Genomic DNA, 27,191 nt, shown 5'->3' on the forward strand with positions numbered 1-27,191 from the left:
AAAATGGGGAATGGATTAGGCTGCTGCGTGACTTCAAGCAGTGAGTTCTTATTCTCAGCCCATCTAAGATGTATGGTTAATTCCAACCTTTGGGCCAGTTGGTCGGGGCAGGAGACTACACAATATATATGGGAAAAAGCTAGTGGTCAACTGACCGATTTTTTCTCTCACATCAACCACGTTCTATGCCTGAGACACGTCTGGATGGGCCAGCACACTGTTTCTCTCCTTCATCCCTATCTCTAATGAAATGGTCGCATATTTTTATCTCTCCTATCCATGCATTGAATCTCATCTGACCATGCAAAGCGCTATGTACTGCAGTTCTTGCAACTGAGCACTTGTTTTGAGAAGGCATCCTGCAACAAATGGGGTGATACAGAGACGACGGGGGTGCTCTCTGTTTTGCAGCCGGCGGCGTTCCTGCAAGTTTTCGCAACAACAGTCTCGTTGCAGGAATACATAGAAGAAGCTAGAGATAAATAAGAGAAAATGTCTTGCACCAAGGGTCTTGTTGCAGAAAAATAGAGAAGAAAAAGTTTTGCAACAGGGGTCGGACTACGCGTAGCACTGCCCATATATATGGGACCTTTTCATTTATTTGTTTGTTCTCAAATATTTAACACTTTGTCTTGCAAATCAATGGACATTCACTAGCTACTTACTAGATATAACTATTTTCTAGTAATAATTCCCAAGAGTCACCTCCAACCTCTGCATCGATTGATGTGCATGGTCACATATTTTTGATTATTCTACAATGCCAAAGAAAGACAAGCAAAGATGCCGAGTGAATCGGCTTATTTAAAAGTAATATAACAATCTGAGGGCATCAGCCTTGCGGCAGAATCTCCACAATCCTACCTTGGAACTCTACGACGTGTGACGGAACAACAAAATACACTACTCCTATAGACAAAGGCTTCAAGAGAAGGAAACGTCGCAATGCCAATGGTGCGCCACGAATGGTATGTATGGTGATGCGAGCACTATGGCGTGGTCGACAACATGCGCTTGCTAGCGGGCCGGCTATCGGGTGTTTAACTGTTTTAGGAAGGTTTCGGGAGCTTCTCACATATTTGTAAAGCTTCCGGGCCATTTTTTCATGTTCTGTTTTTACTTCTTTTTTTTGTCTCTTTTGCATGTTTTTTTTCTCTTTTCTTCTTTTACTTCCATGTTTAGATTTCCAATTCATGTTTGTTTTTTAATTTTGTGAACTATTCAAATTTGAGAACTTTTTTGAATTTCACCAACATTTTTTGAATTCGTGATTTTTTTTATTTCATGAAAAACAGCGGCGGTCATCATGCTTGAGAAGGGGCAGCGTTAGGCAGGAGGCTGCGGCGTTGCACAGGTCTGAATTGGATACAGAAAGCTATACAGAATCTGGGCTGGGCTGTCACGTTAACCTTTGACCGCTCAAACTTACCTTGGAATTTTTATCTAAAAAACTACGTACCTTGGAATCTTTTCTGTAAAAAATAAAAATAAAAACTCAACTCGGATTCTGTTACTCCCTCCGACCCAAAATAAGTGTCGCAGTTTTGAACTAACCGAGACACTTCTTCTAAATAACATTACAACAACACTGGGGCATACTCTCCAAACTTCTACTTTTATTTGTTGAGGTATTGCGCGGTATATACACTCGAGCAGTCGACCTATCAAAACGACTCCTATTTATTTCTTTATATATATATTTACGGTATCCGGGAGCAAGTTACTAGAGGTTGGACGAGCGGTCGGCATACTCCTGGACCATCGCCCCGAAGAGGGATTCCGGTTGTTCGAGCAACCTCGATGGCGCATCAAATTCCTTTACCAGACCTGGACACAGATAGTGAGATTTTAGAATGCCTTTCTGGAACAAGAAAGGATGTGACTGACTGAACCAAGTGAGAAACAGGACTCCGGTTCTCTGAACCAGATGTACCAAAAGCACACATTTATCTAGGGAGAGGAAATGGTAAATATGGTCACAAAAGAAACCTACCTGCGTCCAGAACCAAAACTCTATCACAGTCCATGACTGTCGGTATCCTGTGTGCAATGCTGATAATTGTACATGACGAGAATTGTTCTCGTGTGATCTTCTGAATCGTGGCGTCGGTTTGCGAATCAACTGAAGCAGTTGCCTCGTCCATAAATAAGATTTGGTTCTGCTTCAATATCACACGGCCAAGGCACAGAAGCTGTCTTTGGCCTACACTCCAGTTCTCCCCACTATCAGCCACTGAGAAGAGTAAAAGGAATGAGTATATATATTTAACTGCTTAATAAAACAGAATATTCGTGAAAGGGTAAGTAATACAGGTTGCATCTTTCTCTGACCATATATAATATGTGTAGTGTTCCCGAAGAAAATAGAAATTGTTAATGACCAATTTTTTTATTTGGTCATCATGGGTTTATTCTGTGCAATCGCAAACTATTTTATGCTCTTGTGGAAACTGATAGTTGTGGATTTAGGTCATGTCATTTGAATTCAGGTATTAAGCTCTGTTTTCTTCCCCCAGATTGTCAGTGTTCATTTGGCAACTATCATAGTTACATTAACCGTTTCCTGCACATGGCACCTATAATGTGCTGAGGATTCCGCACCATGTATGTATGTCATGATATTGACAACCGAAAGGTCTGCAAGTTATAAAAGTTACTACCTGCACTATTCGGTCCATTTGTGTTTTGGAAAAGTGCGGTCGTTAAGAACTTTGGACTAGTAAATGATCCTACTTAACAACTAGCTAGCACTATTTCACTCACAAAGTCGGAAAACATAATTAAGTGATTAAGCCTGAGTGGCAGATGCAACTTTAGCCAACAAAAAATACAACTGAAGCATACAAATGGCAAACCTAGAGCATCGAGCTTTTCAGCTTTTGAAGCTACCACATCTTTCAGTTGGCAACGCTCCAGAGCCTGCAAACATGTGACGTAATTAGCACAACTAATTAGCACAGCGCATCACATCAAGGAGGAAGTCTGAAACAAACGCTTTACGGACACCATACCAGCCATATTTCAGCATCTGAATACTGCCCAACAGGATCAATGTTACTTCGAATCGTCCCTTCAAAGAGAACTGGCTCCTGGGGAATTATGCCGAAACGGGACCTAAGATCATGCAGACCCAATGCACATAGGTCTACTCCATCAATGATCATCTTCCCCTCTGCAGGTTCTACAAGCCTGAACAGTGCTTGAATCAAAGTCGATTTTCCACTGCCTGTCCTTCCGACAACTCCTATCTTTTCACCACCTCTAATGCTCACATTAATGCCCTTCAGAATTAGAGGTGTATTTGGTCGATACCTAACCTGAAAGGATAAAAATTATGAGCTTAGTTGGTTGAGAAAATCCCCAATAACAAAGAGAAATATTCGAAACATGCAACACTTGATCCAGAGTAAGATAGACCAGTAGTTTCATCATATTTATGTGGACTTGGTTCAATGTAGAAATAACAACAAAGTATGAAATTGTGCATATTTAAGTAGTTGGTCCTTCTAACCTTTAGATCGCTGATGTCAATATCTCCATGTGTGGGCCAATTTGGAGGAAGATGATCCTCTTTTCTCCATGCTGCCTCAGAAGGAAGAGTGCTGAATTGATTTACCCTCTCTACAGCAACCATGTCGTTTTCCAACATACAGCTGATCGATATTGCAAAGTACACCAGAGAATTGAGGGAAAGGCCATACGAAAGAGACATGCCAACAAATTCTGCAACAAGTTGACAGAAATCAGTTTCTGCGGCCTATAAAAGGCTCATAATCTTAATAAACCTACAAAGAGTACATTACTAGGTATGCCAGTTAAAATATATTATCTATCCCGAAAAAAAAGTTTTAAAAGTTACAATTGGTTGGTTAATTATGCAACAATTTGTTGAGAAAAATAATCATCTACGCCTTCATCCTGGAGTACCAAGATAACCCAAAATGCAGTATTGTTCTTAGATTATTCATCTTATTATTACCAACATGCTGCTGAATTTAATAAGCAGAAACTGGTGTCATTCTGCTGATAACATGTTGACGCTTGAGAACGATAAGATATAATCCCTGTTTTTTCAATTGGTACCTTTCTTGATAAAATTGCTGGGCAAGCTGATCATCAGGAAAGCAGTGATTGACAATACGAGTGTTCCAATAAGCTCCAGGCGGAACCCAAGCCACTCGTTTGCCGCATAATTGTGGAAGTACATGCGCAAACTTGAATTGATTCTTTCTAAATTCTCCTGGAAAAATTCATTTTCCTTCTTAAAACATCGTATGGTTGTAGCACCTACAACGGTCTCAGTAAAGTGATCGATAACCGGTGCCTTGGTTACTCCTTCAAGTCGAGTTAGCTCCCGAGAAGTTGCAAGATAGCGATTCTGCACAAAAGAGGGAAATTGCAAGTTCGAATCAGCATTCTCTTCTTATGACCAGAATTAGCTAAGGTCTTTGAGGTGAACTTTACAATAATGGCATACCCTGTACCAAATGTTCAATAGCAGAAGCGGAATTACAGCTATAACTGATGGCCAGGCAACCTGACAAGTAACAACTATGGTGCTCAATACTGAAATGTACATTGAAATTGTCAGGCCAACGAAAAATGCCAGCACAACATCGATCGTTGTTTGGTCAGATGATGCCTGAAAAGACAAGGGGGAGATATCAAATCAGTAATTCAGTACAAAAAAAAATGTAACACTCTTCTGTCATTGAAAAAAAAGTGTCTAGAGCACATCTAGATGTGCCCTAGTTATTGCACATCTAAGTGACTCAATCAAGCATAAATAGGAAAAGAAAAAAGGAAAAAAAATATCCACACAAATCTCCGCATAAGATCAATGACATAGGATTTAGATGTGCAATACTTATGGCACATCTAGATGTGCTTTAGCAGAACTGTAAAAATTACTATTCCTTTTATAAATTTTATAGTAGAAGTGCACATTTCAGAAGGTCAAACTAGAGTTGCTAGCACTTATTTGAGTGAATAGGAGAGGATCGGGAAATAAGGTTTGCTGAGGCATAAATATAATCAACTTACGCAAAGGCAAGTTAATACTATCACCAAATAAAACCAATGAAGAGATTTACCCGACTAAGAATTCTTCCTGAAGGAGTGGTGTCAAAGAATGACATTGGGGCATGCAAAATGCTGTCAAACATCTTCCTGAAAAAGATCTGAGCTGTTTGAAGTCCCATGACCGTCTCAAGAAAAGTCTTGATTACTTGAAGTACCATTGAAACACCAGCTATGGCAACATACACTCCGATAAACAGTGAAGGATTAAAGGGAATGACGCCGGATGTTTCATATGACAGCCAATAGTCACTAGCCATATCAGAAGCTTGCCACACCAATGATAATCCAAATATGCCCACAACTCCCCACCAACCCCAAGCCTCTGTCATGTATAACTTGTACACACGCCAACTTACTTGGCCACTCTCTCTTTCCTCTTCTTGTATAATCTTAGAAGTAGCTGCTTCTATTTCTGGTGCAACGATCACCTTCTCACCTTTTCCAATGGATCTAGAGCGAAGAGACGGGATCCTGACTACTGCAGGCTGAGAATGTTCAGTCTTCTCTACTTGTCGATTGTGTTCCACCAGTTCCATCGAACTATCATGAGCAGCAACAAGAGCTGAAAAACCTGAGCCTGCTTCTAGTAACTCGTCAAACTTTCCTGACTGTGCAATCATACCATCTTTCATGACCTGTTTATTTGCATGGTGAAGATTATTTATTGAAGACTAAGTCAAGTACATAGCACACAGGTTCTAGCAGTGTTCCCTTCTTCAAGAAGAGAGCCAAAAAGTAATTACTACCTTACAAGTCACATGTAAATCTCTTTTAGAGGGAATAGCTGATAACGTAACTACATGAAAAAATCATGCAAACTACATGAAGTGTGATAACCTATACAGTTTCAACTATAGTACTATACAAAAACAACATGAGTGTTCTATTGTTTATGGTGATTGTTCCAGATAATAACTGAAATCTTGCTTGCTAACCACTGGATAGTACAATGGACAGATTTCAGGTATAATTGCATATAAGAATGACATGAAACTAAACATACTGCAGTAGTGGACAGATGCTACAGCAGTACTTGCTTTGGAGGAAATTAAAAACACTTCAACTTTTATTATGTTCATCAACGAACAGATTATGAACTTACAAATATGTTGTCCACATTATGCAAGAAATCCACTTGGTGAGTAACAAGCAAGATGGTCTTTCCCTTGAGCATGCCCCTTAGACATTCCTGCAGAGGAGCATTCTTGTCATACCCACAAAATATGGTGGCCCATATATCAGTGATAGTTATATTGAGAGGGTTTACTTCAACCCATGCATATCAATGGGACTTACTTCAACATTGATTTTTTTTAGTTGAAACGCATAAAAGAACAATCATAACATGTATTTCACAAGTATTTCCCTAGCTCTTGGACTCTTGGTTATTAGTTATTTAGTCATTACATACTAGAACAGTTATTATTTGTCACATACCAGGAACAAAGCAGCACACCAACATATCATCTTACGATATTTTTGGAAGAAACAAAAAACATCACAACTGAAGCTAAATATGCTGAAAACATAAGATTGATTTATTTATTTTTGCGGGAAAAATGGTTTCTTTCCTTAGTCTGTTTCCCCCTCTTTCCAGCATTTGCTATGGAGCTAAAAATCATGTAATCATGGCACTAATGACAGAGATGAATAATTTTCCACCACTCACTCAACAAGCAGGCAGAAATCACTGCAGGGGTCAGGACTCAAGACACTGTAACACAGCATAAAAAGCTAAATAATGTTGGCATTACAATATTGATTAATATCTAGTTCATCATTTTGAAAGGAATGCAGATGAACATTAAACTGTATGAATAAGAAGAAAAGAATTACCTTAAAGATATATGAACCAGTGTGCGCATCAACAGCACTGAAGACATCATCAAGGAGATATACATCACAATTCTGATAAACTGCTCTGGCAAGCTGAATGCGCTGTTTCTGCCCGCCACTGAGATTGATCCCTCTCTCTCCTATTTCAGTCTGGTCACCAAATTCCATCATTTCCAAATCCTTTTGCAGACAGCAAGATCGTGTAACCTCTTTGTATCTTTCAGCATCCACTGGCTGCCCGAATAAGATATTCTCTTGAATGGTCCCATTTTGGATCCAAGCTGTCTGTGCAACATATGCAGTGCTACCACATACCCTTACCTGTTGAAAAATGATACAGGGTTAAACAAGCAAGCACGACAGTCGGAACTACACTACCACAGGGCAACATATATCAGGAGGAATTTATATAGGCAATGCTAAAGTGCTTCAATCGTTGTCATAATCATATTCTTTGCAGAAAAATAAATACTGAAATGGTGGAGCAGAGCCTAGCGAGCGTCATGAAGAGTACTGTTAAAGTTGTCAAAAGAACAGCACAGAATGTCCAAGTACCATGCAGATACCAGGAAAAGACTACTGGAATTCTATCTATAATAATGCCATCAATGGAAGATATGCCATTCCTAGATAGAAATGTGATTTATCCGCACAACCCAAAACAAAAACGCCAAATTTTACATTTCCACAAAATTGTACTTTCTCCGTCCGGAATTAGTTAATGCTCAGACGGATGTATCTAGACATATTTCAGTGTTAGATACATCCTTTTGAGCGTCAACTAATTCTGGACAAAGGCACTGGCTTAGAACTAATGGTTGGACCGTTGGGCATTTAAGAATAGCATAGATCAGGGCAAACAGGGGGAGGCATTCCGACAAACATGTGGCAGGCTTAACTGGCACATCAATTACCAAAAGCAGAGTAGCAGAATTATTGGATTTGCAGCTAACTTGCTTTCGGGTACCAGGCAGGTACCACATCAAAAAGCAGAGTAGCCTCCTTCTCTGACAGTTTGCACCGACAATCTCATTTACAACAATAACAGATCAGTACCAGGCAGGTAGGTTCCAGTTATTCGGGTGATTCCAGAATTCCTGGTCGATACTTGAAGAGCCTTCCCTACTAGTGAGAATGACAGTTTAACTGCTGTTTTCTACCCACCTGAGAGTTCAGCCATTACCCCTTAATTCAATATAATTGCACTTCCTCAGTTGTAGTATTTGACCTTGCACTCACTCAACACGCTGATTTTAACCATTCCGAAAATAAAGAGGCAAAATCCTCGCTGTTTATCATAAGAGTGTCACACGAATAATTCTCAAAAAAAAAAAAAGTAAGGTTGCACAAAATGAATGAGCAAATGCACAGTATTTTGACAAATAAGGAAGCTGTTTTGTATAAGTAACACGCACTTACTTTGCCTGAGACCTTGTCCATCTCCCCCATAATGCAGGACAGCAGTGACGACTTGCCGGACCCGACCATTCCAACCACCGCCGCAAGCTCGCCTTTCCTCACCTTCATATTAATCCCCTTCAGCACTGTCTCTAGCACTGGTGCCTCCTCCACAATTCTCTCATCCTCCTCACCTTCACTGTCATCATTTTCCTCTTCTTCCTTTGCACTCTCCTTCTTGCCCCTCACGTCCCACGCGAACATGCCATCGTGCACCTCCACGACCACTCGGTCCGGGCCAGTATCAGTGTCGAGGACATGCTCCACTGTAGTGTCAGCGAGCTCTGCATCAAGCAGGTACCTGTCAAGCCTTCCAAGGGACACGGTCGCCTGTGTCACAGCGGCGATCGCCTCCGGGAAGCTCTGCATAGGTCCATCGAGCATTCGAAAGAACGCAGTGGCTGTGAACACCTTGCCAGCGTCGAGCTTGACACCTGTCAGCACGCAGGTGCCGAACACGAGCACAGTCATGGCAAGCGGGCCGCTCCAGAGCACGATGGTGTTGGCGCACATGAAGTACATTGACTTGGCCAGCCACCCAAGCTCGGCCTCCCTGAGCTCACTAATCTTGGAACCAAACGTCTCCTCCCATGCCTGCAGCTTGATCACGCGCATGTAGTTGAGCAACTCGGTGATGGCCTTCATGCGCTCATCGCGCTTGCCGAGGAACTTGAACTGGTACTCCATGTTGCGCCGGTTGGCGAGGGCCACGACCACGGTGACCACAGCGATCGCGGCGACCGCGGTGAGCACGGATGGGCCGAGGTGGGTGTAGAGCAGGGCGAGGGCCACGGCGATCTGCAGCGGCATCAGCCACAGGTTGTGGAGCTCGTGCGTGACATTGGACACCTCCTCGGCATCCACCTCCATGTAGTTCACGATGGTGCCGGCGCCGTGAGCTCGCCGCGCGCCCGTGGACAGCCGCAGCGACTTGCGGTACACCACGGCGAGCAGAGCAGCATGGATGCGCATGCCCAGCTTCTGCCCCTGGAACTCGTAGTGGTGCGACGCGAGAGTCTCAGCGGCCTTGCCGGCGAGGAGGATGCCGACCAGCCGCAGCCCGTCCGTCATGTCTCCGCCGCGGCGAACGAACTGGACGAACCTGTCCACGAGCGACGGGCCGATGTACATGACCGACAGGTGCGCCACGCCCAGCGCGGCGGTGAGCAGGAACTGCGGCCAGAAGGACCGCAGCAGCGCGGTGATCACCGGGTGCCCGGCCTTGGACCCCGGCGCGGGGGCCGCCGGCCAGTTGGACACGAACAGAGCGTACGCTGCCTCGGCCGTATCGGACGGTGCCACTTGCGGGACGTCTTGGGCGCCGAGAGCCGCCCTGTAGCCCTTGGTGATGAGCGGGTTGATCCAGCTGAAGGTCGCCAGCGAGAGCCACGACGCCGTGGCGTAGGACGTGGCCGCCTCAGAGGCACCGCTTGGTTCCTCCTCGGTAGTAGACGTCGCCGCGGCTGATTCAGCGAGGCCGCTGGAGCCGTCGACCGCGAAGTAGAGCAGAGGAAGCGAGAGGACAAGCCCGGCGAACGCGATGGGGTCGTCGGGGAGGACGGGCTCGCTTGCGACGAAGCGCGCGGCCGCGGAGCCGGAGAAGAGCGCGGCGAGCAGGGCCGTGGCGAGCCAGAAGGCGCGGAGGTGCGGCGGGTGGGCGCGCGCCGGGGCGGCCCCCGCCTTCTCCGCCGCGACGGTCCCCGCGGCGGCGAGGTGCGCGAGGAGGTGCGCCGCGAGGAAGGCGCGCTGGAGCGCGGCCCAGTCGCCCCCGTCCTCGCCATCCCCGCGCGCGGGGAGCAGCAGGAAGGCGAGCGCGAGGAGCAGGAGCGACGCGGCGGCGAGCGCGGAGGAGGCCCCGAGCGCGATCCTGTGGCGTAATCCCCTCCCGCGGTACCGTGCCGGCTTGGCGAGCAGGGGCTCCTGCTCATGGTGATCCTGGCGCGCGCGGTAGTGGTGGTGGAGGCGGGCGCGGAGGGAGAGGGCGAGGGCGGCGAGGAGGAAGAGGAGGTCGAGGGCGGCGAGGAGCGCGCGCTGCGGGCACGGGGAGAGGAGGAGGAAGGCGAGGCGGTCGGGGAGGGAGGCGGAGGACAAGGGTGGCGGGGAGCAGGCCGTGGTGGCCAGCCACCACGGGGCAGCGGAGGAGGGGGGCGGCATGGCGGCGGCGGCGGGGGCGGCGTCAGTGGTGTGGCACATTTGGGCTTTGGGGTCGTTGGTGCGCGCGTGGATTTTGCGAGGGGAACGGGGGAAGGGACCCGTGGACCCGGTCGTGGGGAAGAAACCTTTTTGAATTTTTTGGCCAGACTAGAGAACGGGCGGGGACGCGGCATCCATCCATCATCCATGGGCGTGGGGTCCGGCCGGGTGGAAGAAGAAGCAGCAGCTTCTCGCCGTCGTCGTGCTCATCTTCGCCTCTGGTGTGGACACGTAGCGGCGGCGTCCAACAGCGCGACTAGGGTGGAAGAAGAAGAAGAAGAAGGCCTCTCGCGGTCGTCGTCCAACAGCGCGACTAGGGAAGGGTGACGCGGCGTCGTGGGAATGGGGGTGCTGCCCCGGGGAAAGGATGGAGCGGACGAGGCCGGCCGGCGTTGATTCCCCAACGGAAGCGTCGCATTTTCTATATGCCCTCATCTTGCGTGTTTGAAACTCGGGCACTTGTATCTTTGACTCACCCACAGGTTTGGCAGCAGAAAAGGAGGAAGAATAGTTCATCCAGAAACCTGTGTTACTGCTAATGCTGATACAACCCCCATTTCAAAAAGTGTCACACCTCTAGTACAACTACTAGTAGTAGAGCTGCCACAAATAATTTGAACCTGAGTGAGTAGCCTTTTTTAGTCAAACTAAGTGATTATTTTACTCAAACCAATGCTAATAATTTTTTTTAGCAAAACTAATGCTAATGGTTAAACACAAACAGGGCCGCCCGGGGCCTAGGTGGGACGGGCGACCGCCTAGGGCCCACGCTTGAGAGGGGCCTGAAGCCGATATATACACAAGGTTGTCATGGTCTAATCCATTATGCGTATGGTATATAGCTTTTACAACATTCGAGTGATCTGGCATCTCAAAATCTCCTCCCTCCTCTCCTCATCTCCCCCATCCTTACCATCCTCTCTCCAACTCCCCTTTCCTTCCACCGGCTCTGCTGGTCGGGAAGAAAGGGGAGAGGGACGTCCCTCTCTTCTGATATCCTTGTATACACATCTTCCACCTGTCATTGTATCGCGGTTGTTTTTTGATTGTTTGTTATCAGAGTCTAGGCACTACTAGAAAAAGGGCTATAGATGGGATTGACACTAATGGCGCACCAGACAAGTGATGCGCCATACTAATGGCGCACCACCTTCTGATACGCCAAGAGTTGAAACTACTAATGGCGCACCTGGCCCAGGGTGCGCCATTAGTATCCTAAAAAGAAATTTTTTTAACTAATGCGCCTGTCCAAACATACTAATGGCGCATCTAGACGCAGGGTGCGCCATTAGTATCAAAATTTTTTTTTTTTAACTAGTGCGCCTGTCCAAACATACTAATGGCGCATCCAGACACAGTGCGCCATTAGTAGTTGAAACTACTAATGGCGTACCTTGCCCAGGGTGCGCCATTAGTATAAAAAAAATTAACTAGTGCGCCTGTCCAAACATACTAATGGCGCATCTAGACACAGTGCGCCATTAGTGGTTGCAACTAGTAATGGCGCACCTGGCCCAGGGTGCGCCATTAGTATCAATTTTTTTTTTAACTAGTGCGCCTGTCCAAACATACTAATGGCGCACCACCAGAAGGTGCGCCATTAGTAACCTGGATTACTAATGGCGCATTTAGAATTGGTACGCCATTAGTAAGTGGGCAGCAACAAGATATTTTGGACAGCCTCTCCTACCCACACTCACTTTCTCCCCACTTCATTCTCTCCACCTCCTCCTTGTCTCGGGTGCCTCCTCTTTTTCACCTCATTTCCACCATAGATTCATTCAATTTAAGTGGTTAAATTACCTTGTTTTGATAGGTAAGTAAGGGGGAAGCTATATTTCCATCATAGATTCATTCAATTTAAGTGGTTAAATTTCCTCCATCTCGATCGCTCGCTATCCCACCTCGCCAGATCCGGTCCCCCTCGCCGCCGAGCACCCCCCGGTCCACCGGCCCCCCGCACCCCGCGCACCCTCCCCCGCTCCACCGGCATTACTGTTTGATGATATTTTTTAAAAAATTATTATTGTCTTATAAAAAAATATTACTATTATGATTTAAACAAGTTTGAACATATTTAAACATAAATAAATATGAAACATCATTTTAAATGCATAAAAAAAATTGTGGAGCCTACGAATCGAACCCAAGACCTCCTGGTGTGAGAACTAGCTGCTGACCAATCGAGGTAGTAGAGGGAACTTGGTGTGGACCAGGTCAGATGGAAGATAACCTGTTGGCTCGAGCAGAAATAAAAAAACAATACTAATGGCGCACCAGGGTGAGGTGCGCCATTAGTATGGATGTACTTATGGCGCACCGAGGGGTGGTGCGCCATTAGTATTGTGCCCTCGCCCTCGCCTATCCCCGGCCCAAACCTATCCCCTCTCTCTCCCTCGCCCTCGCCCTCGATCCCCTTCCCCTCTCCTCTCCCGACGCCGCTGCCCCGCCGCCTCGACGCCGCCCCGTCGTCCTCATCTCCACCCCGACGCCCCGTCGTCCTCGTCTCCTCGTCTCCGCCCCGACGCCGGTGTCTCGCATAGCCGCCGCCATCGCCGCCTTCTTCGTTCGGCCGCCCACATCTCGTCGCCCCAACCGCTGCTCTTGCCCGTCCCCGGCCTCGTCGAGCTCTCCTCCGACCCTCCCCGTGGTGAGCCTCCTCCACCCCCCCGTTCCCCCCTCTGTCCCATGCACCCGTCGCCCCCGTCGGCCGCCCCCTCCCCCTGTTGCTCCCATCACTGATGGTTCTGCTGCCGCTGCTCTGTTGTTTTGCCGCTTCCAAGGAGTAGATTTGTGCACACAATACTGCTTCCAAGAACTGAATTGCAGTTCAGTACTGAAACTTGTGGCATCATCTAGCTCACACTTCTCAGTTTTCTTCAAGGTTGCCTGTAGGATTTGATCTCCTTGTGCGATGATATGTGCTTTTTAATGCCAAAATGTTACTGCTGCTTGTCATTTTAGCAATCTTGCTTGTTGTTCTAGAGCCAGAGAGGAAACATGGTAAATGTATAACACGAACAAAATGCTGATTTAGAGCAGACATGTTACCAAGGATAACTACTGGGCAACATGCACACAAAGAAAGATTGCAGCATCTCATTTGATCGATCACTTCTTCTGGATCCTTATCACTGTAGGCCCCTGTAGTTTGTACTGCTCTCGGGTCATCAAGAACGTCCGGTGCCGGTAGCTCAAGTAACCTGAACTCCTCACAGCAGAGTTTCTCCGTTCTGAATTATGTGTGTGCATCAAAGGCCATAGAATTGGATCGTTTGGGCATTTTATTCCTGAAATATGCAGCACTGCATGCCCCCCATGTGGATCACAGGACTAGAGCGACTGTAAATCTGTAGCTAGTTTTTTTATCTTTCTGTAGCTAGTTTTGATGTATTGTTAGGAAAAGACTGTGATTTCATTTTTTTATAAACTAGCTGGAGTAGATTTGTGCACACAATACTGCTTCCAAGACAATTTGCTTCCAAGGAGTAGTTTCAGTTTGCTTGCAAGGAGTAGTTTCAGTATGGTTTCAGTATAGTTTCAGTAGCCAATTTGCTATTCACTTTGTGCTATTAGTTTGCTTCCATCTTTGTGCCCACTCTGAAGAGTATTCGTATATGCTTGGAACTAAACAGAATTATACAATGAACTTGTGCAGGCTGATCTGAGTTGGACCATCCTCTGCAGCCAACTTCTCTTCGGCAAGAGGAAGAAAGGAGAATCAGGGTACGGTTTCATGGCTAGAAGATATATTGCTGTACCCCGAGTGAAGGGATATCATTGCATACCTGCGCATATATTTTTGTTGTGAGCATAACTCCAGAATTTATTTATCTGTGATTCGTATTGGGTTAATAATCTGCAGCTAGTTGTATTTTTAATTCACTAGCCTTTTACTTATACATGAGAGAAGTGGGAAGCTAAGTCAATAGGAGCTAAACTCAACCCTTGGCTTGTTACGTGAGCTCAAACTAGTACCTAGTGAGTGTTTCATGTACTGAACTTGGATTTCCGGTGTTTTTGTAACATCCATGTAAGGTTTCGTTCGGTATATTAAATCCTATGAAATTATCAAAGTGTGTTGTACTATGTTGGACAGAATCTGTTGTTGATGTGTGCTGTCTATATTTTGTCCAATTATACATTTTGTAACCTGTGCAAAAAACAGAAAAAAAAACAAAAAAAACTAATATTCATACTAATGGCGCATCACATCATAGTGCGCCATTAGTATGCCAAAGGATACTAATGGCGCATCACTAAACAGTGCGCCATTAGTATGCCGAAGTTACTAATGACGCATCCATCTGTAGTGCGCCATTAGTATGCCAAAGCACCTGGGTATACATGGCCCCCTGGGAGGCATACTAATGGCGCACTGTTGTATATACTAATGGCGCATCTGGGATGCGCCATTAGTATACCAGTGGTGCGCCATTAGTAAAATATACTAATGGCGTGCTACTAATGGCGCACCACTGATGCGCCATTAATGGCCAGATTAGGTGCGCCATTAGTAGGCCTTTTTCTAGTAGTGAGGGGTGCTCATCTACGACGAAGCGTTCACGACCAAGCTTCTTTCCCTCTCTGCTTCTCGGTGTTCGTCATTCTCATTTTTATCCTTAGAGCTATAGCTCCCATTCCTATATGAATGGATATAAGGCGTTTTCCCTTTACTCCGGTAAATCCCCTTGCTCATGTGTTCGTTTCCCCATGTCTCTGCTACCACCAAAGCGACTTGGCCGACAAACTTCTTGGGCTTCTGTTCCAGAGCTTCAAGATCATGTGGTTCTTCATCTTTGCTTCCTACATGAGCTTGGTTCATTAGTTGGTTTGAGAGTTGTGTATCTGTCCTTTGGCTGATCCTTGGCGCCGCATTCTTCTCTTTCCGGCGATTTTTCCCCTTTGCTCATCATATGCGTGTGAGAAAAGGCCAACTTTTGATCCTTCTACTCCAGAGGCCTCGACCCATCTTAGTTAGGGATTATACATCTGGTTGTTGCGTGTGTTTGAGATTGCGCCACTATCTTCTTCCTCTGTCTATGGTGATGGCATCAACATCGGGAGGTTCAACGCAATGCTTACTATAGACTGAGCACTTTGTTTTTCTTCCTTCTTTTCCGAACCATGGTGACCTCCTTTTATAGGAACGACGCCCCTTCCATCCTCTGGAGGCAATTTGTTCTTCATTGTTCCCATGTGGCCTATGGACACGAAGCACGATGGCTCGGAGGGCCAGTGAAAATGCTAGGTGGAGAAGGGGAACTCTGGTGTCAAACATAACCTCTGCTCTCTCTCCTTTCCAATTTTTAAGGATCACAAGCATCGCTAGATCGTTAATCTGTCTAATGAAATACTCCCTCCATCCCAAAATATAATACTTGCGGCAGATGTGTGCACGGGAAGACGTTCGCGTGCTTGAACGAGTGTGTTGTTGTCATCATGACACTGCCTCAACTTTCAGGAGACTTCTCGTATCGTATCCCTTGCACGACCCAAAACAAATAAAATCCAAGCCCTTCCTTTCCCATGTATGCAGGTGTATGCATGACCCACTCGCAGCCGCAAGAGACTCTAAACAGGGCACGCCTATGTCTTGCTTAATGCGAGATGTAGGGCAGCCTCGCCTGAAGGCGACCGCAAAACTAGGCCAACCCAACGCGCCTGAAGGTGTTTTTTCCTCTTTTTTTCTTCTTTATTTCACTTTTGTTTATATTTCTGGGTATTCTAAATATATATTACAAAAAGCACTTTACAAAAAAGTTTAATAAAGAATTTGAATAATGTTAAACGTGCATAGAAAAATATTTTTGTCATGTATATGAGAAATGTATAGAATGTGTATGACAAAAGTTGGTCATGTATTTTAGAAAATTTCAAGCACTTAAAAAATGTTAAATTCGTATAAAAAAATTAACATTTCTATGAAAAATGTATACAAAAATATACAATGTGCCTAAAAATTGGTGATCATGTAATAAAAATGTTAATAAACCATTTGAAACATGTTAAATCAGTGTAAAAAAATGTTTCTCATGAAAAAAATATTGATCATGTACTGAAACAACGTAAGTGTGTGCAAAAAAATCTATTGTATATAAAAATTGATAATAAACATAAAATAAAATTGTATATCAAAAACCATATATTTTTAGAAATTAATTATGTATTTAATAAATGTATCTAAAAATGTTCCTGATGCATACAAAAAATGTACATTGTGTGTGAAAAAAATATTTATTCTTATTAAAAAATTTCACCATGTATTTGAAAAATGTTGACTATGTATTCAAATAAGTGTTCAAAACTTTTATTTAGAAAATATGTGCATCATGTATTTTAGATAATAGTGAACAAAGAAAAACCATTGAAAAAAAGAACGAAACAAAGAAAACTGAAGGAAACAAGAAGTTCAGAAAGAAAAGAAAAACTGTCAAAACCCGACATAGAACCAAGAAAGGCAAAGAAAACAAAGAAACCAAGAAAAAAACGACGAAAACCATCATATAGAGAAGAAGAAAACTAGAAATCAATGAAAATCGGTGAAAAACAAAAAAATGGTATAACAAAGAAGAAAAAGAAAATCGGTGAAGAAATAGAAACAGAAAAAACAAAAGAAAACACGACACCAAATGGTGAAAACTGAAAAAAAACAGAGAACAATCGGCCCAAACAGTAAAAGGTGGAGCAAAAAAACGCAGAGAGGAAAAACAACAAACGACCTCCTATAGTGTGATGGGCTGGCCCGGTAACGCCATGCCTAAGGTGAGGAGAGGCTACTAAGGTGAGGAGCGGCTACTATCTCGCTTTAGGCGAGATATAGATTGCGCACTCTAAACAGGCCATTATGATCGTACGCATGTGTGTATTACCATCGCACGGGCCGCACTGATGAGCCAGCCCCTCAGCCTTATAGTGTAGCAGCAAGTAGGACGTCCTTGTAGTGATTGATTTTTTCAGTGTTCTACTAGTTTGTGGTAGGTTTGTTGTTTTCAGTTCATTTTTATGTTGGAATTTTCAAAAATACGACCAATTTTTTTTAATGTTAATGAATTTTTAGATTATTTTCTGAGAATTGTTTTTCAAGAAGTTCCAATTTTTTTGGAAGACGGTAATAGTATATTTTGCAATTGCTAGCATTTTATAAATTGCAAATTTTTTTAATTTTTTCTTGACCAATCTTAATAATGTTTTTTGAATTTGTGATTACTTTTTAAATTCATTTTTGGAAAATTATTGAAAAATACAATTTTAATTTTTTAAAATAAATAACAAAAAGAAAGTCATAATAATAATAATAATAATAATAATGATGATGATGATGATGATGATGATGATGATGATGATGATGATGATGATGATGATGATGATGATGATGAGAATAATAATAATAATAATAATAATAATAGTAATAATCATAATAATAATAATGCACTTAATGTGTGGAATATGGGAGACATGCCCTGATAAAGAGCAAGACCTGACATGTGTTATGTGATGTTGTATGTTGAGTGCAGAAAGACTTCCAAAAAGAACATAAGAAGGGGCTCGACACTTCATGTGCAAACCTGACCTATTCCCTATCAAAACCTTGATCATTGGTTTGGTTTCTATGCAGTATGTGTGACTGCTTTCTTGAAACATTATCAAAATTTTACCACACCCTCTAAGGGCAATATGATGACACCGTGCCAGGTCTCGTGATTTTCTCGGTCCGTTTGAATTTCCGTGAATTATAACTGTGATAATCCGCATGTCGGCGACCTACTCTTGCCCCCCTGTGTATGGACCTCATACCCTTTGATTGCACAAGGCCTAGGCATGGACTAAATACCTAATCTAGGAATTGCCAACCCACTTTTGGCCATGATTTCATCTGACCAGAGTTCATTTTTCGAATTTGCAGCAGTAAACCCAAATAATAACCACATTAAATGTCCGAAATATGGCAGATGGGCCCCGTAAAAAGCCAGTATGTGACATGTCTCATGTCATGGTGTGTGTTGAGTGCATACATACTTTCAAAGCCAATGGACGAATGGGCTCAACACTTTGCAAGCAAACCTGAGCCATTCCCTCTCAATATCTTGTCCTTCCTAGCAGATGGGGTTTCTATGCAGTGTGCGTGACTGCTTTCTTAAAACTCTATCAAATTTTACCACACGCCTTGGTCATATGATGACACCGTGCTAGGTCTTGTGAATTTTTGTGCCCATTTGAATTTTTGTGAATTATAGATACAATAACCCGCATGTTCGTGACCTAGTCATGCCCCCTCCCTCTGTACGGGTCTTCGATAATTAGGTTCCACAAGGCCTAGGCATGGACTAAAGACCTAAGCTAGGAATGTCCAACCCATTTCTGGCCATGATTTTATGTGTCCCGAGTTCAATTTTTGAATTTTCGACATTAAAGCCCTAGAAATGCACTTAATGTCCTGCATATGGCAGACGGGCCCCGAAAAATGTCGATGATCCGGCATGTGTCATGTCATGGTGTGTGTTGACCGCAAAAACTTTCAAGGCCAACGGAGGAAGGAGCCATACACTTCACATGCAAATATGATCGTTCCCTCTCCAAACCTTGATCCTTCTTGGGAGATGGTTTGGTTCCTATGTAACGAACGTGGCCGATTTCTCAAAACATTCTCAAAAGTTTACCATGCCTTCTATGGGCCATATGATGACACCATGCCAGGTCTCATGACTTTCTGGGCCCGCTTGGATTGTTGTGAAGTATAACAACAATAACACACATGTTGGCGCCCTAGTCTTGCCCCCAGGGTGCATGGGCTTAATATCCTTTGGTTGCACAAGGCATAGGAATGTACTAAATACCTAATCTAGGAATTTCCAACCCATTTATGGTTATGATTCATGTGGCTATAGTTTAGATTTTGAATTTCCAGCATCGAAACCTTAGAAATGAATCTAATGTCTGGAATATAGTGGATGTGGCACGAAAAAGTATAGGACCTAGCATGATACTTTGCGTGCTAACCTGACGCGTTCCCTTTTGAAACCTAATCCTGTTTCTACGCAGTCTATGTGGATTCTTTTGCAAAATTCCCTCCATTTTTACCACACCCCCTATGAGCCATACGGTAACACCATGCCAGGTAACTTGGTTTTATAGCTTGGTATGAATTTCCATGAATAAAAATGGTAATGACATGCGTGTTGGCGATCTAGTCTCCACATTGGTCTATGTGCCTCCTATCATTTGGCCGCACTAGGCCCATGTTTGTACTAAAGACCTAATTAAGGTAGGACTTTTTGCCCGTTTCAAGCCTTGATTTATGTTGAGAAACGTAGCATGCAATTTCATAAAATTTCCTACGCTCACGCAAGTTCTATCTAGGAAATGCATAGCAACGAGAGGGGGAGAGTGTGTCACGTACCCTCGTAGACCGAAAGCGGAAACATTTGACAACGCGGTTGATGTAGCCGAACTTCTTCTAGCTCCGACCGATCAAGGATCGAACCTATGGCACCTCCGAGTTCTGCACACGTTCAGCGCGATGACGTCCCTCGCCTTTTTGATCCAGCAAGGTGTCGAGGAAGTAGATGAGCTCCGTCAGCACGACGGCGTGGTGATTCTGATGGTGAAGTGATCCGAGCAGGGCTTCGCCTAAGCACCGCGAGAATATGACCCGGGGTGTAAACTGTGGAGGGGGGCGCCACACACGGCTAACAATTGATGTTGTGTGTTCTAGCGGTGCCCCCCCACATATATATAGGTTGGAGGGGAGGAGAGGAAGCCAAGGGGCGCCCCAAGTAGGAGGAATCCTACTTGGGGTCCTCCCCAATTCGGCCTCCCCCCTTCCATAATTGCCGGAGGGAAAAGGGAAGGGGGAAGAGAGAAAGGAAGGGGGGGGAACCCCCTTGTTCCTTCTCCAATTCGGCCTCCTTCCTGGGGGGGGGGGCACCCCTTGTGGGCTGGTGTGCTCTCCTCCTATGGCCCATATGGCCCATATCTTTCCCCTGGGGGTTCCGGTAACCCCCCGGTACTCCGATAAATACCCGATACTACCCGGAACACTTCTGGTGTCCGAATACTACCATCCTATGTATCAATCTTTACCTCCGACCATTTAGAGACTCCTCATCATGTCGTGATCTCATCGGGGACTCCGAACAACATTCAGTCACCAAATCACATAACTCATATAATACTAAATCGTCATCGAACGTTAAGCGTGCGGACCCTACGGGTTCGAGAACTATGTAGACATGACCGAGACACCTCTCCGGTCAATAACCAATAGCGGAACCTGGATGCTCATATTGGCTCCTACATATTCTACGAAGATCTTTATTGGTCGAACCGTTATGACAACAAACGTTATTCCCTTTGTCATCGGTATGTTACTTGCCCGAGATTCGATCGTCGGTATCCACATACCTAGTTCAATCTCGTTACTGGCAAGTCTCTTTACTCGTTCCGTAATACATCATCTTGTAACTAACTCATTAGTTACTTTGCTTGCAAGGCTTCTTATGATGTGCATTACTGAGTGGGCCCAGAGATACCTCTCCGATACTCGAAGTGACAAATCCTAATCTCGATCTATGCCAACCCAACAAACACCTTCGGAGATACCTGTAGAGAATCTTTATAATCACCTAGTTACGTTGTGACATTTTATAGCACACAAGGTATTCCTCCGGTATCCGGGAGTTGCATAATCTCATAGTCGAAGGAATATGTATTTGACATGAAGAAAGCAATAGCAATAGAACTGAACGATCAATATGCTAAGTTAACGGATGGGTCTTGTCCATCACATCATTCTTCTAATGATGTGATCCCGTTCATCAAATGACAACACATGTCTATAGTTAGGAAACTTAACCATCTTTGATTAACGGGCTAGTCTAGTAGAGGCTTACTAGGGACACGGTGTTTTGTCTATGTATCCACACATGTATCAAGTTTCCGGTTAATACAATTCTAGCATGAATAATAAACATTTATCATGATATAAGGAAATATAAAATAACAACTTTATTATTGCCTCTAGGGCATATTTCCTTCAATTTCACGCGACCGCAATTAGGTTTGTCGGCCCGGAAGGTCTTACAAAAAAGAAAGAGGTAAAACAAAGAATCAAATAAATTAGTAAAATAAAGTAGTGTGAACAAAATGAAATAAACAAACAACAAGCATATTAAGAAATGAAAAAAAACTAAGGACAAACAAAACAAAGAAGAGACAGAAAAATTGAGATTTGTTGAGTGCCCTATATATATCCCACACTCGGCAAACGGTTGTCTTTGCTGAGTTCCTGAAAGCTCTCGGCAATTTTCGCGCCCACTCCCCTTCTTCTCCCTCATTATATTTCCGTGCGGCCGCCACTTTGTGACCAAACCCTACATCACCGCTGCCCCGTCTCTGCCCCCATCATCATCATGCCCATTCCTCTCGCCCCCATCGCCACCTCCTCCTCCTCCATCGCTCCATTCTCGTTTTCCCCACCGCTGCTGCCACCGAACCATGTGTCACTACATCATGTGCCCTACCGCCACAACACCGTTAAATTGGTTAAGATGAAAGAGATTTGATCCTGGTTTCCCAACGAGGAGGAAATGGTGAAGGAGTCGATGAGTGTGGCCATGTGTACTACGCTAGCGGGGCAGCTGGTGCGGCAGATGATTCCTAACAATGGGACCATTTCTATGGAAATCCTTCTCTAGGCAATTGACGAGGCGGAGTCTGAGGATCCCATACAGTGATATGGAGGCCGATGCGGTGGCGATGGTGCAACCGGTACCTACACCAAGCTGCAAGGATATGCCGCTAGAGGTGGACGCCTATGTGCAGGCTTACCGCTCCTCTAGGCGACGGCGGCTCACTGCGCATAGACTGTAGTTGCCGCCTTTTGTAGGTTGCTATCGTAGTATATGCCTATTGTAGCTATTGGGTACGACTTGTGGATACCCTAGTTTGCAAGTAGCAAGAACTCCTGTTATTTTGGTTATAAGACTTGCTATATCTATCCATTGTTATATATGAAGGATCATGTATGTGGATATATACCTTAGATGCAACTGTTTCTTCAGTTAAACATGCTATCATATGTGAAGTGTTATACATGTTGAACTACAATATCTATCTATTGCAAGGCTTTTTAGTAATTAAATTAAGAAAAACAATGGTGGGAGCTTTGTTGAGTGTTACACTTGACAAAGGTAGTAAATGTGTTTACCAAGTTCCTGTCTATGAATATTTGAAAACACTTCCCGCATTATAAAAAAGAAAATGATAAATATTTTCTAGTGTCCGTTTGTCGACGCTCGGCAAAACCGAGCCCGGAGTCACGGGGCCATCAACTGCATAGGGTGGGCCCATTGGCCAGATCTTCGTTGAGTACACCCCGGAAATGGCCTTGTTGTACCTCACTCCCGTCTTCAATGGGGTCTTCTCTTTTTTTAGGAGATCAATCAGCTAAAGTTGTTAAAACAATGCCCCGGTAAAAAGGTAGCAGAAGGTCGTTCTTTCTTACTCGAAGTTGCACTCAGGTGCTGCCGTTTTAGAGCTAGGCGATATTCTCTGTGTAAACAAGCCCATGTTCCATTTTAGGTTCATGAATTTTGGAATAGGTCCTTCGTGTGACACACTTAGTCGGAATTGAATTTTCTCGCCTTTCGACTATCGGTCGGTCAGTCCACGGCGCCCTCATCGCCCATGCACTCGGCAGATTGACACCTTATCAAAGTTCCGGCGCTTCACCGAGTAATTTTTTCCCGCACTAGGCAAAGATGCTCGTTTGCCGAGTTTTTGCTGCTGAGTTAATTCTTTACCATGTACTTGGCTTTTGGTTGCTTTGCCGAGTTCTCGATAAAAGGAACTTAGCAATCAATTGGGCACTGGGCAAACTTGGCGATTCTAGTAGTTTATCCTCGCGGGGGTGGTGGCCTTATGTTGAGCTATTTGGCTATCTAGGTACGTACGATGTGGTATTTTACACAAAGAAAATTTGGTCTCATTTGCAGGTCATACATGTATGTACGCGTTGGATTCATACATGATCTGTTCTAAGGAGACTGGAGGACACTGAGTTGTTTACATGAGTAATTTTCTGGCTGGAGTATACAACTAGGGATGTTTTTACTCATTAAGGATGGTGGTTAGTCCGCAGATGGGCCCTCCATCACCCTAGCTACTATTGTTCACTATTTTAAACCACATCACCATGTTCTTCTTACCTTTTTTTGCTTGAGTGTGTTGGGCTATGTGGATCTAGTTATGCAAAGGCTGAGTGTACACCCAATGCGTTTGCATCACCTTGATGCACCGATCAAATAAATGCATTTATCAAGAAAAACTTCGCACATGATTTTTAAAATTTAAAACCCCAAAGTGGTTTCATGGTACAAGCTGCTTAGAATATCAATACTTTTTGGCCTCAGGCCGTGCATTGCGATCGGCGGCAACGGCAGCCACGTTGCCGCCGACAAAATCCTTCCGATAGGGGGTTTGTGGTGGAGGTCACCTAGGCGGTGTCCCCCAATCGAATATGGGTCCTCCCTCTCCCATTGACGGACATATGATGGAGGTGTGAAAGAGACCGGAGGAAGGAAAACAAGGCCCTGTCCGTCTTCGAAGTTTTCAAGTGGAACATGGGTGGGCCTTGGGCTCTCAACATCCAAACTAGCCTAGAGACGATCATCAACAAGAGATTGATGTCAGTCAAAACCCGCGATATCGCCTCTATAGCTAGATCAAGAATTGTCGACACACGCGTGTTGTGACCTTGTTAAAGGCGTTGGCTCGAAGCTCGCTCTGGGAATGAAGATCTTATGTTCAACCTTTGCTTGAACTCGTTAATATTGGCGCACGTGCCATGGTCCCTTCTCTTGAAGCCTTTGTCTAGAGGAGTATTTATGTAAGCTGACTCGCTTGATATCAACGCTTGTCTTTGTTTACCATAGTGGAATAATCAAGAATAGTACTATGTGATTGTGTGCGTAACATGCGATTGTGTGCACACGCAAAGGCTGGACAAATTTGGAGAAAAAACACGAAAAAACCCACCCCTTACCCCAGCCGCGTCACTCATGTGAGCGAAGGCGGGGGGAGGGGGAGGGGGACTGGGGGACCCCTAGCCGCCGGCAAAGGCCACCTCCTCTCCCTCGCATCTCCTCTGTGCTGGCAGCCTCGCGCCGTCGGGCAAAGCCCGATCGCCGGCAGCGGTGGCATGACCTCCTATCCTCCCACTCGTAGCATTGGTGCGGACCGGTAGCACCGGGCGGCGACGTGGCGCCTCCAGAGGGAGCGACAGGGTCGCGTGGATATTGCTGGGACGTGGAGGGCCTCGCGGTGTTGGCTCCCACCTGGGGCGGCGACGGCGGTTAGGGCTAGGCTCTGCCTAGATCTGGCGCGTGGAGTCTGCGGGTGGTGGAGGTGGATTAATCCGGGCGGCTCGGCTGCTTGTATGTACGAGGCTGGCAGTCGGAGGTTATAGCGTTCACTAGTAGGAAAAGGGGCTTTTACCCCGGTTTGTAAGGGTCTTTTGTCCCGGTTTTCGAACCGGGACTAAAGGGTCGTTACTAAAGCCCTAACCCTTTAGTCCCGGTTCTTACACGAACCGGGACAGAAGGTCCTCCACGTGGCCGCCGCTGCCAGCCCAGGCAGGAGGGCCTTTGGTCCCGGTTGGTGCCAACAACCGGGACTAATAGGCAGGGCCTTTTGTCCCGGTTGGTGTCACCAACCGGGACCAGTAGGCATCCACGCGTCAGCATTTCAGGGGCTGGGGTTTTTGTTTTTTTTTGAAAGGGGGGGGGTTGGGGGGTTTTGGGGGGGTTAATTTAGGTGTTTCATATATTGTGTTAGCTAGCTAATTAATAGAGGGAATTGTCCTCTCTTATCTCCGTGCTTGGTCGACGCTACGTACTATATACGTATGGAGAGGACTAGACACGCTAGCTAGTAAGCAAATGAAGGAAACAGAAGATCGTCATGAACATATGCATACAGAGAGAAGTGATATCGACCACCTCTCCTTCTCCGAGAGATTGGTCGAACAACAAGTTCTCGTATATCTATCTGACATTACCGGCTACATATATACAATAATTATCTCTTACAATATAATCTCCTAATTAAATTGTAAGAACACAGGGTCCACATAGTATTCTCCGTTTTCAGCGATCACGTGGTCAAGGAAGAATGCCGCCAATTCCTCTTGAATTCCTCACATACGATCTGGTGCTAGGAGTTCATCACGCATCTGAAAGATCTAATTTGAAGAAGGGGGTCAATACATATATATATGAATAAATGAAACTCGACACAAATGATGGTAATAAAATAAAATTGTGAATATTATTTCTTACGCACTTCATATTGTTCGTCAGAGTAGCCCCGCTCACAGGTCGTGTGGCGGATGGACTCGAAAATGTAGTATCCACAGTAATTATTCCCGGGTTCCTGCCACAACCATTTTACAAGAAATAGAGGTCAATCAAACTGATAAGCAAGCATGCTAAATGGTATTGATGAAACTAGCGCTCGAATCACTAGGATATGCGCGGAACATGCTACTATAGTACTTACTTTCGGGTGTCTAAATTGCAGCTTCTTCGGCAGTCCCGGAGCTTTTGTGGTGAATTTTCTCCAAACCCTGCCAGACAAAGAAAACAATTACTTGATATCAAGAAATGAACAAAGTTGCTGATATGGTGGATAATGATCGATTTAACTTACTTCTCGAGCATTTGAGTCATGTTCGCATAGTCCTGGGGATCTTTTCGTCTCGAGTCTAAGACGGTTACTACTCCCTGCTCAAGCTTAATCTCTAGGAGAATATAGTGGAAGCTGCGCATGCATGCATAAGTCATCAATTACATTACCATAACCTGGACTAATAAGGGAAACCGAATATGCACAAGACAGTAACACTCACTTGAAGTTGTAAGGAAAGAGTAGTATATCTTTGTTTTGATTTAATACCAACGATCGTAGCAAGTTGGCCTCAGCTTCTTTGGGATGTTTTTCAACCGTATATGCATCTATGAGATTTGTGTTAATGAACCCAATATCACCGATTTGTCTTTTCTTCAATTCGGCGATCTTCAATCTGCATAATATAGTGAGGATAATTATAAATACATGCAATGAAAGAGCTGACCTATATAGAGAGACTTAATGACAGAAGTAGTACTACTTACAGACAGTAGCAAGTGATCGTTGTTTTATCGAGGGCCTTTTGATTGAAAAACTGGAAGAAATCCTCAAATGGAACATTCAGCAGTTCAATTCCAACGAGGTCATGCTCCGGTTTAACTCTCAGCGTCAAAGTATTCATCCCATCAGACTCTCTGCAGGTTTTCATGTACCAATCATGTAATCTTCGCATCATCGTTGTTAGAGATCTTTCATCTTTGACGAGAGGCTTCCCGTAATGGTATTTGTGTTCGTCCACCTCCATGATTTCATATTGTACATCGTCGGGCAGGTAATCTCCAAGATTGCTATAACTGGCCACCATCCTCGGATCATTAGCGACGATGTCTTTTGACACCTTGAGCGGGGGGCACGATTGGTTCGCTTGTTCGCCGAGCTGGGCAATTTTTTTCCCAGCTCGTCGTTCTTTTAACCTCTTATCACTGACAGTACTT

The 27,191-nt window shown here is 44.8% G+C and overlaps 1 protein-coding gene across 1 annotated transcript; it reads right to left on the bottom strand.

Moving 5' to 3' along the window:
* Positions 1–1,468: 1,468 nt before the first annotated feature.
* On the bottom strand, positions 1,469–10,615 carry LOC109758359 (ABC transporter C family member 4). Its single transcript, XM_020317212.4, has 11 exons — positions 8,338–10,615; positions 6,919–7,239; positions 6,185–6,271; positions 5,094–5,717; positions 4,478–4,642; positions 4,084–4,378; positions 3,512–3,723; positions 3,012–3,317; positions 2,856–2,919; positions 1,994–2,233; positions 1,469–1,827 (listed from the first exon to the last, which is right to left on the bottom strand). The coding sequence occupies exons 1-11, from the start codon at positions 10,567–10,569 to the stop codon at positions 1,724–1,726; spliced, it is 4,650 nt and encodes a 1,549-aa protein (XP_020172801.1). The 5' UTR covers positions 10,570–10,615; the 3' UTR covers positions 1,469–1,723.
* Positions 10,616–27,191: the final 16,576 nt, after the last annotated feature.

Source organism: Aegilops tauschii, chromosome 2 (assembly GCF_002575655.3).
Source record: "Aegilops tauschii subsp. strangulata cultivar AL8/78 chromosome 2, Aet v6.0, whole genome shotgun sequence".
NCBI lineage: Eukaryota > Viridiplantae > Streptophyta > Magnoliopsida > Poales > Poaceae > Aegilops > Aegilops tauschii.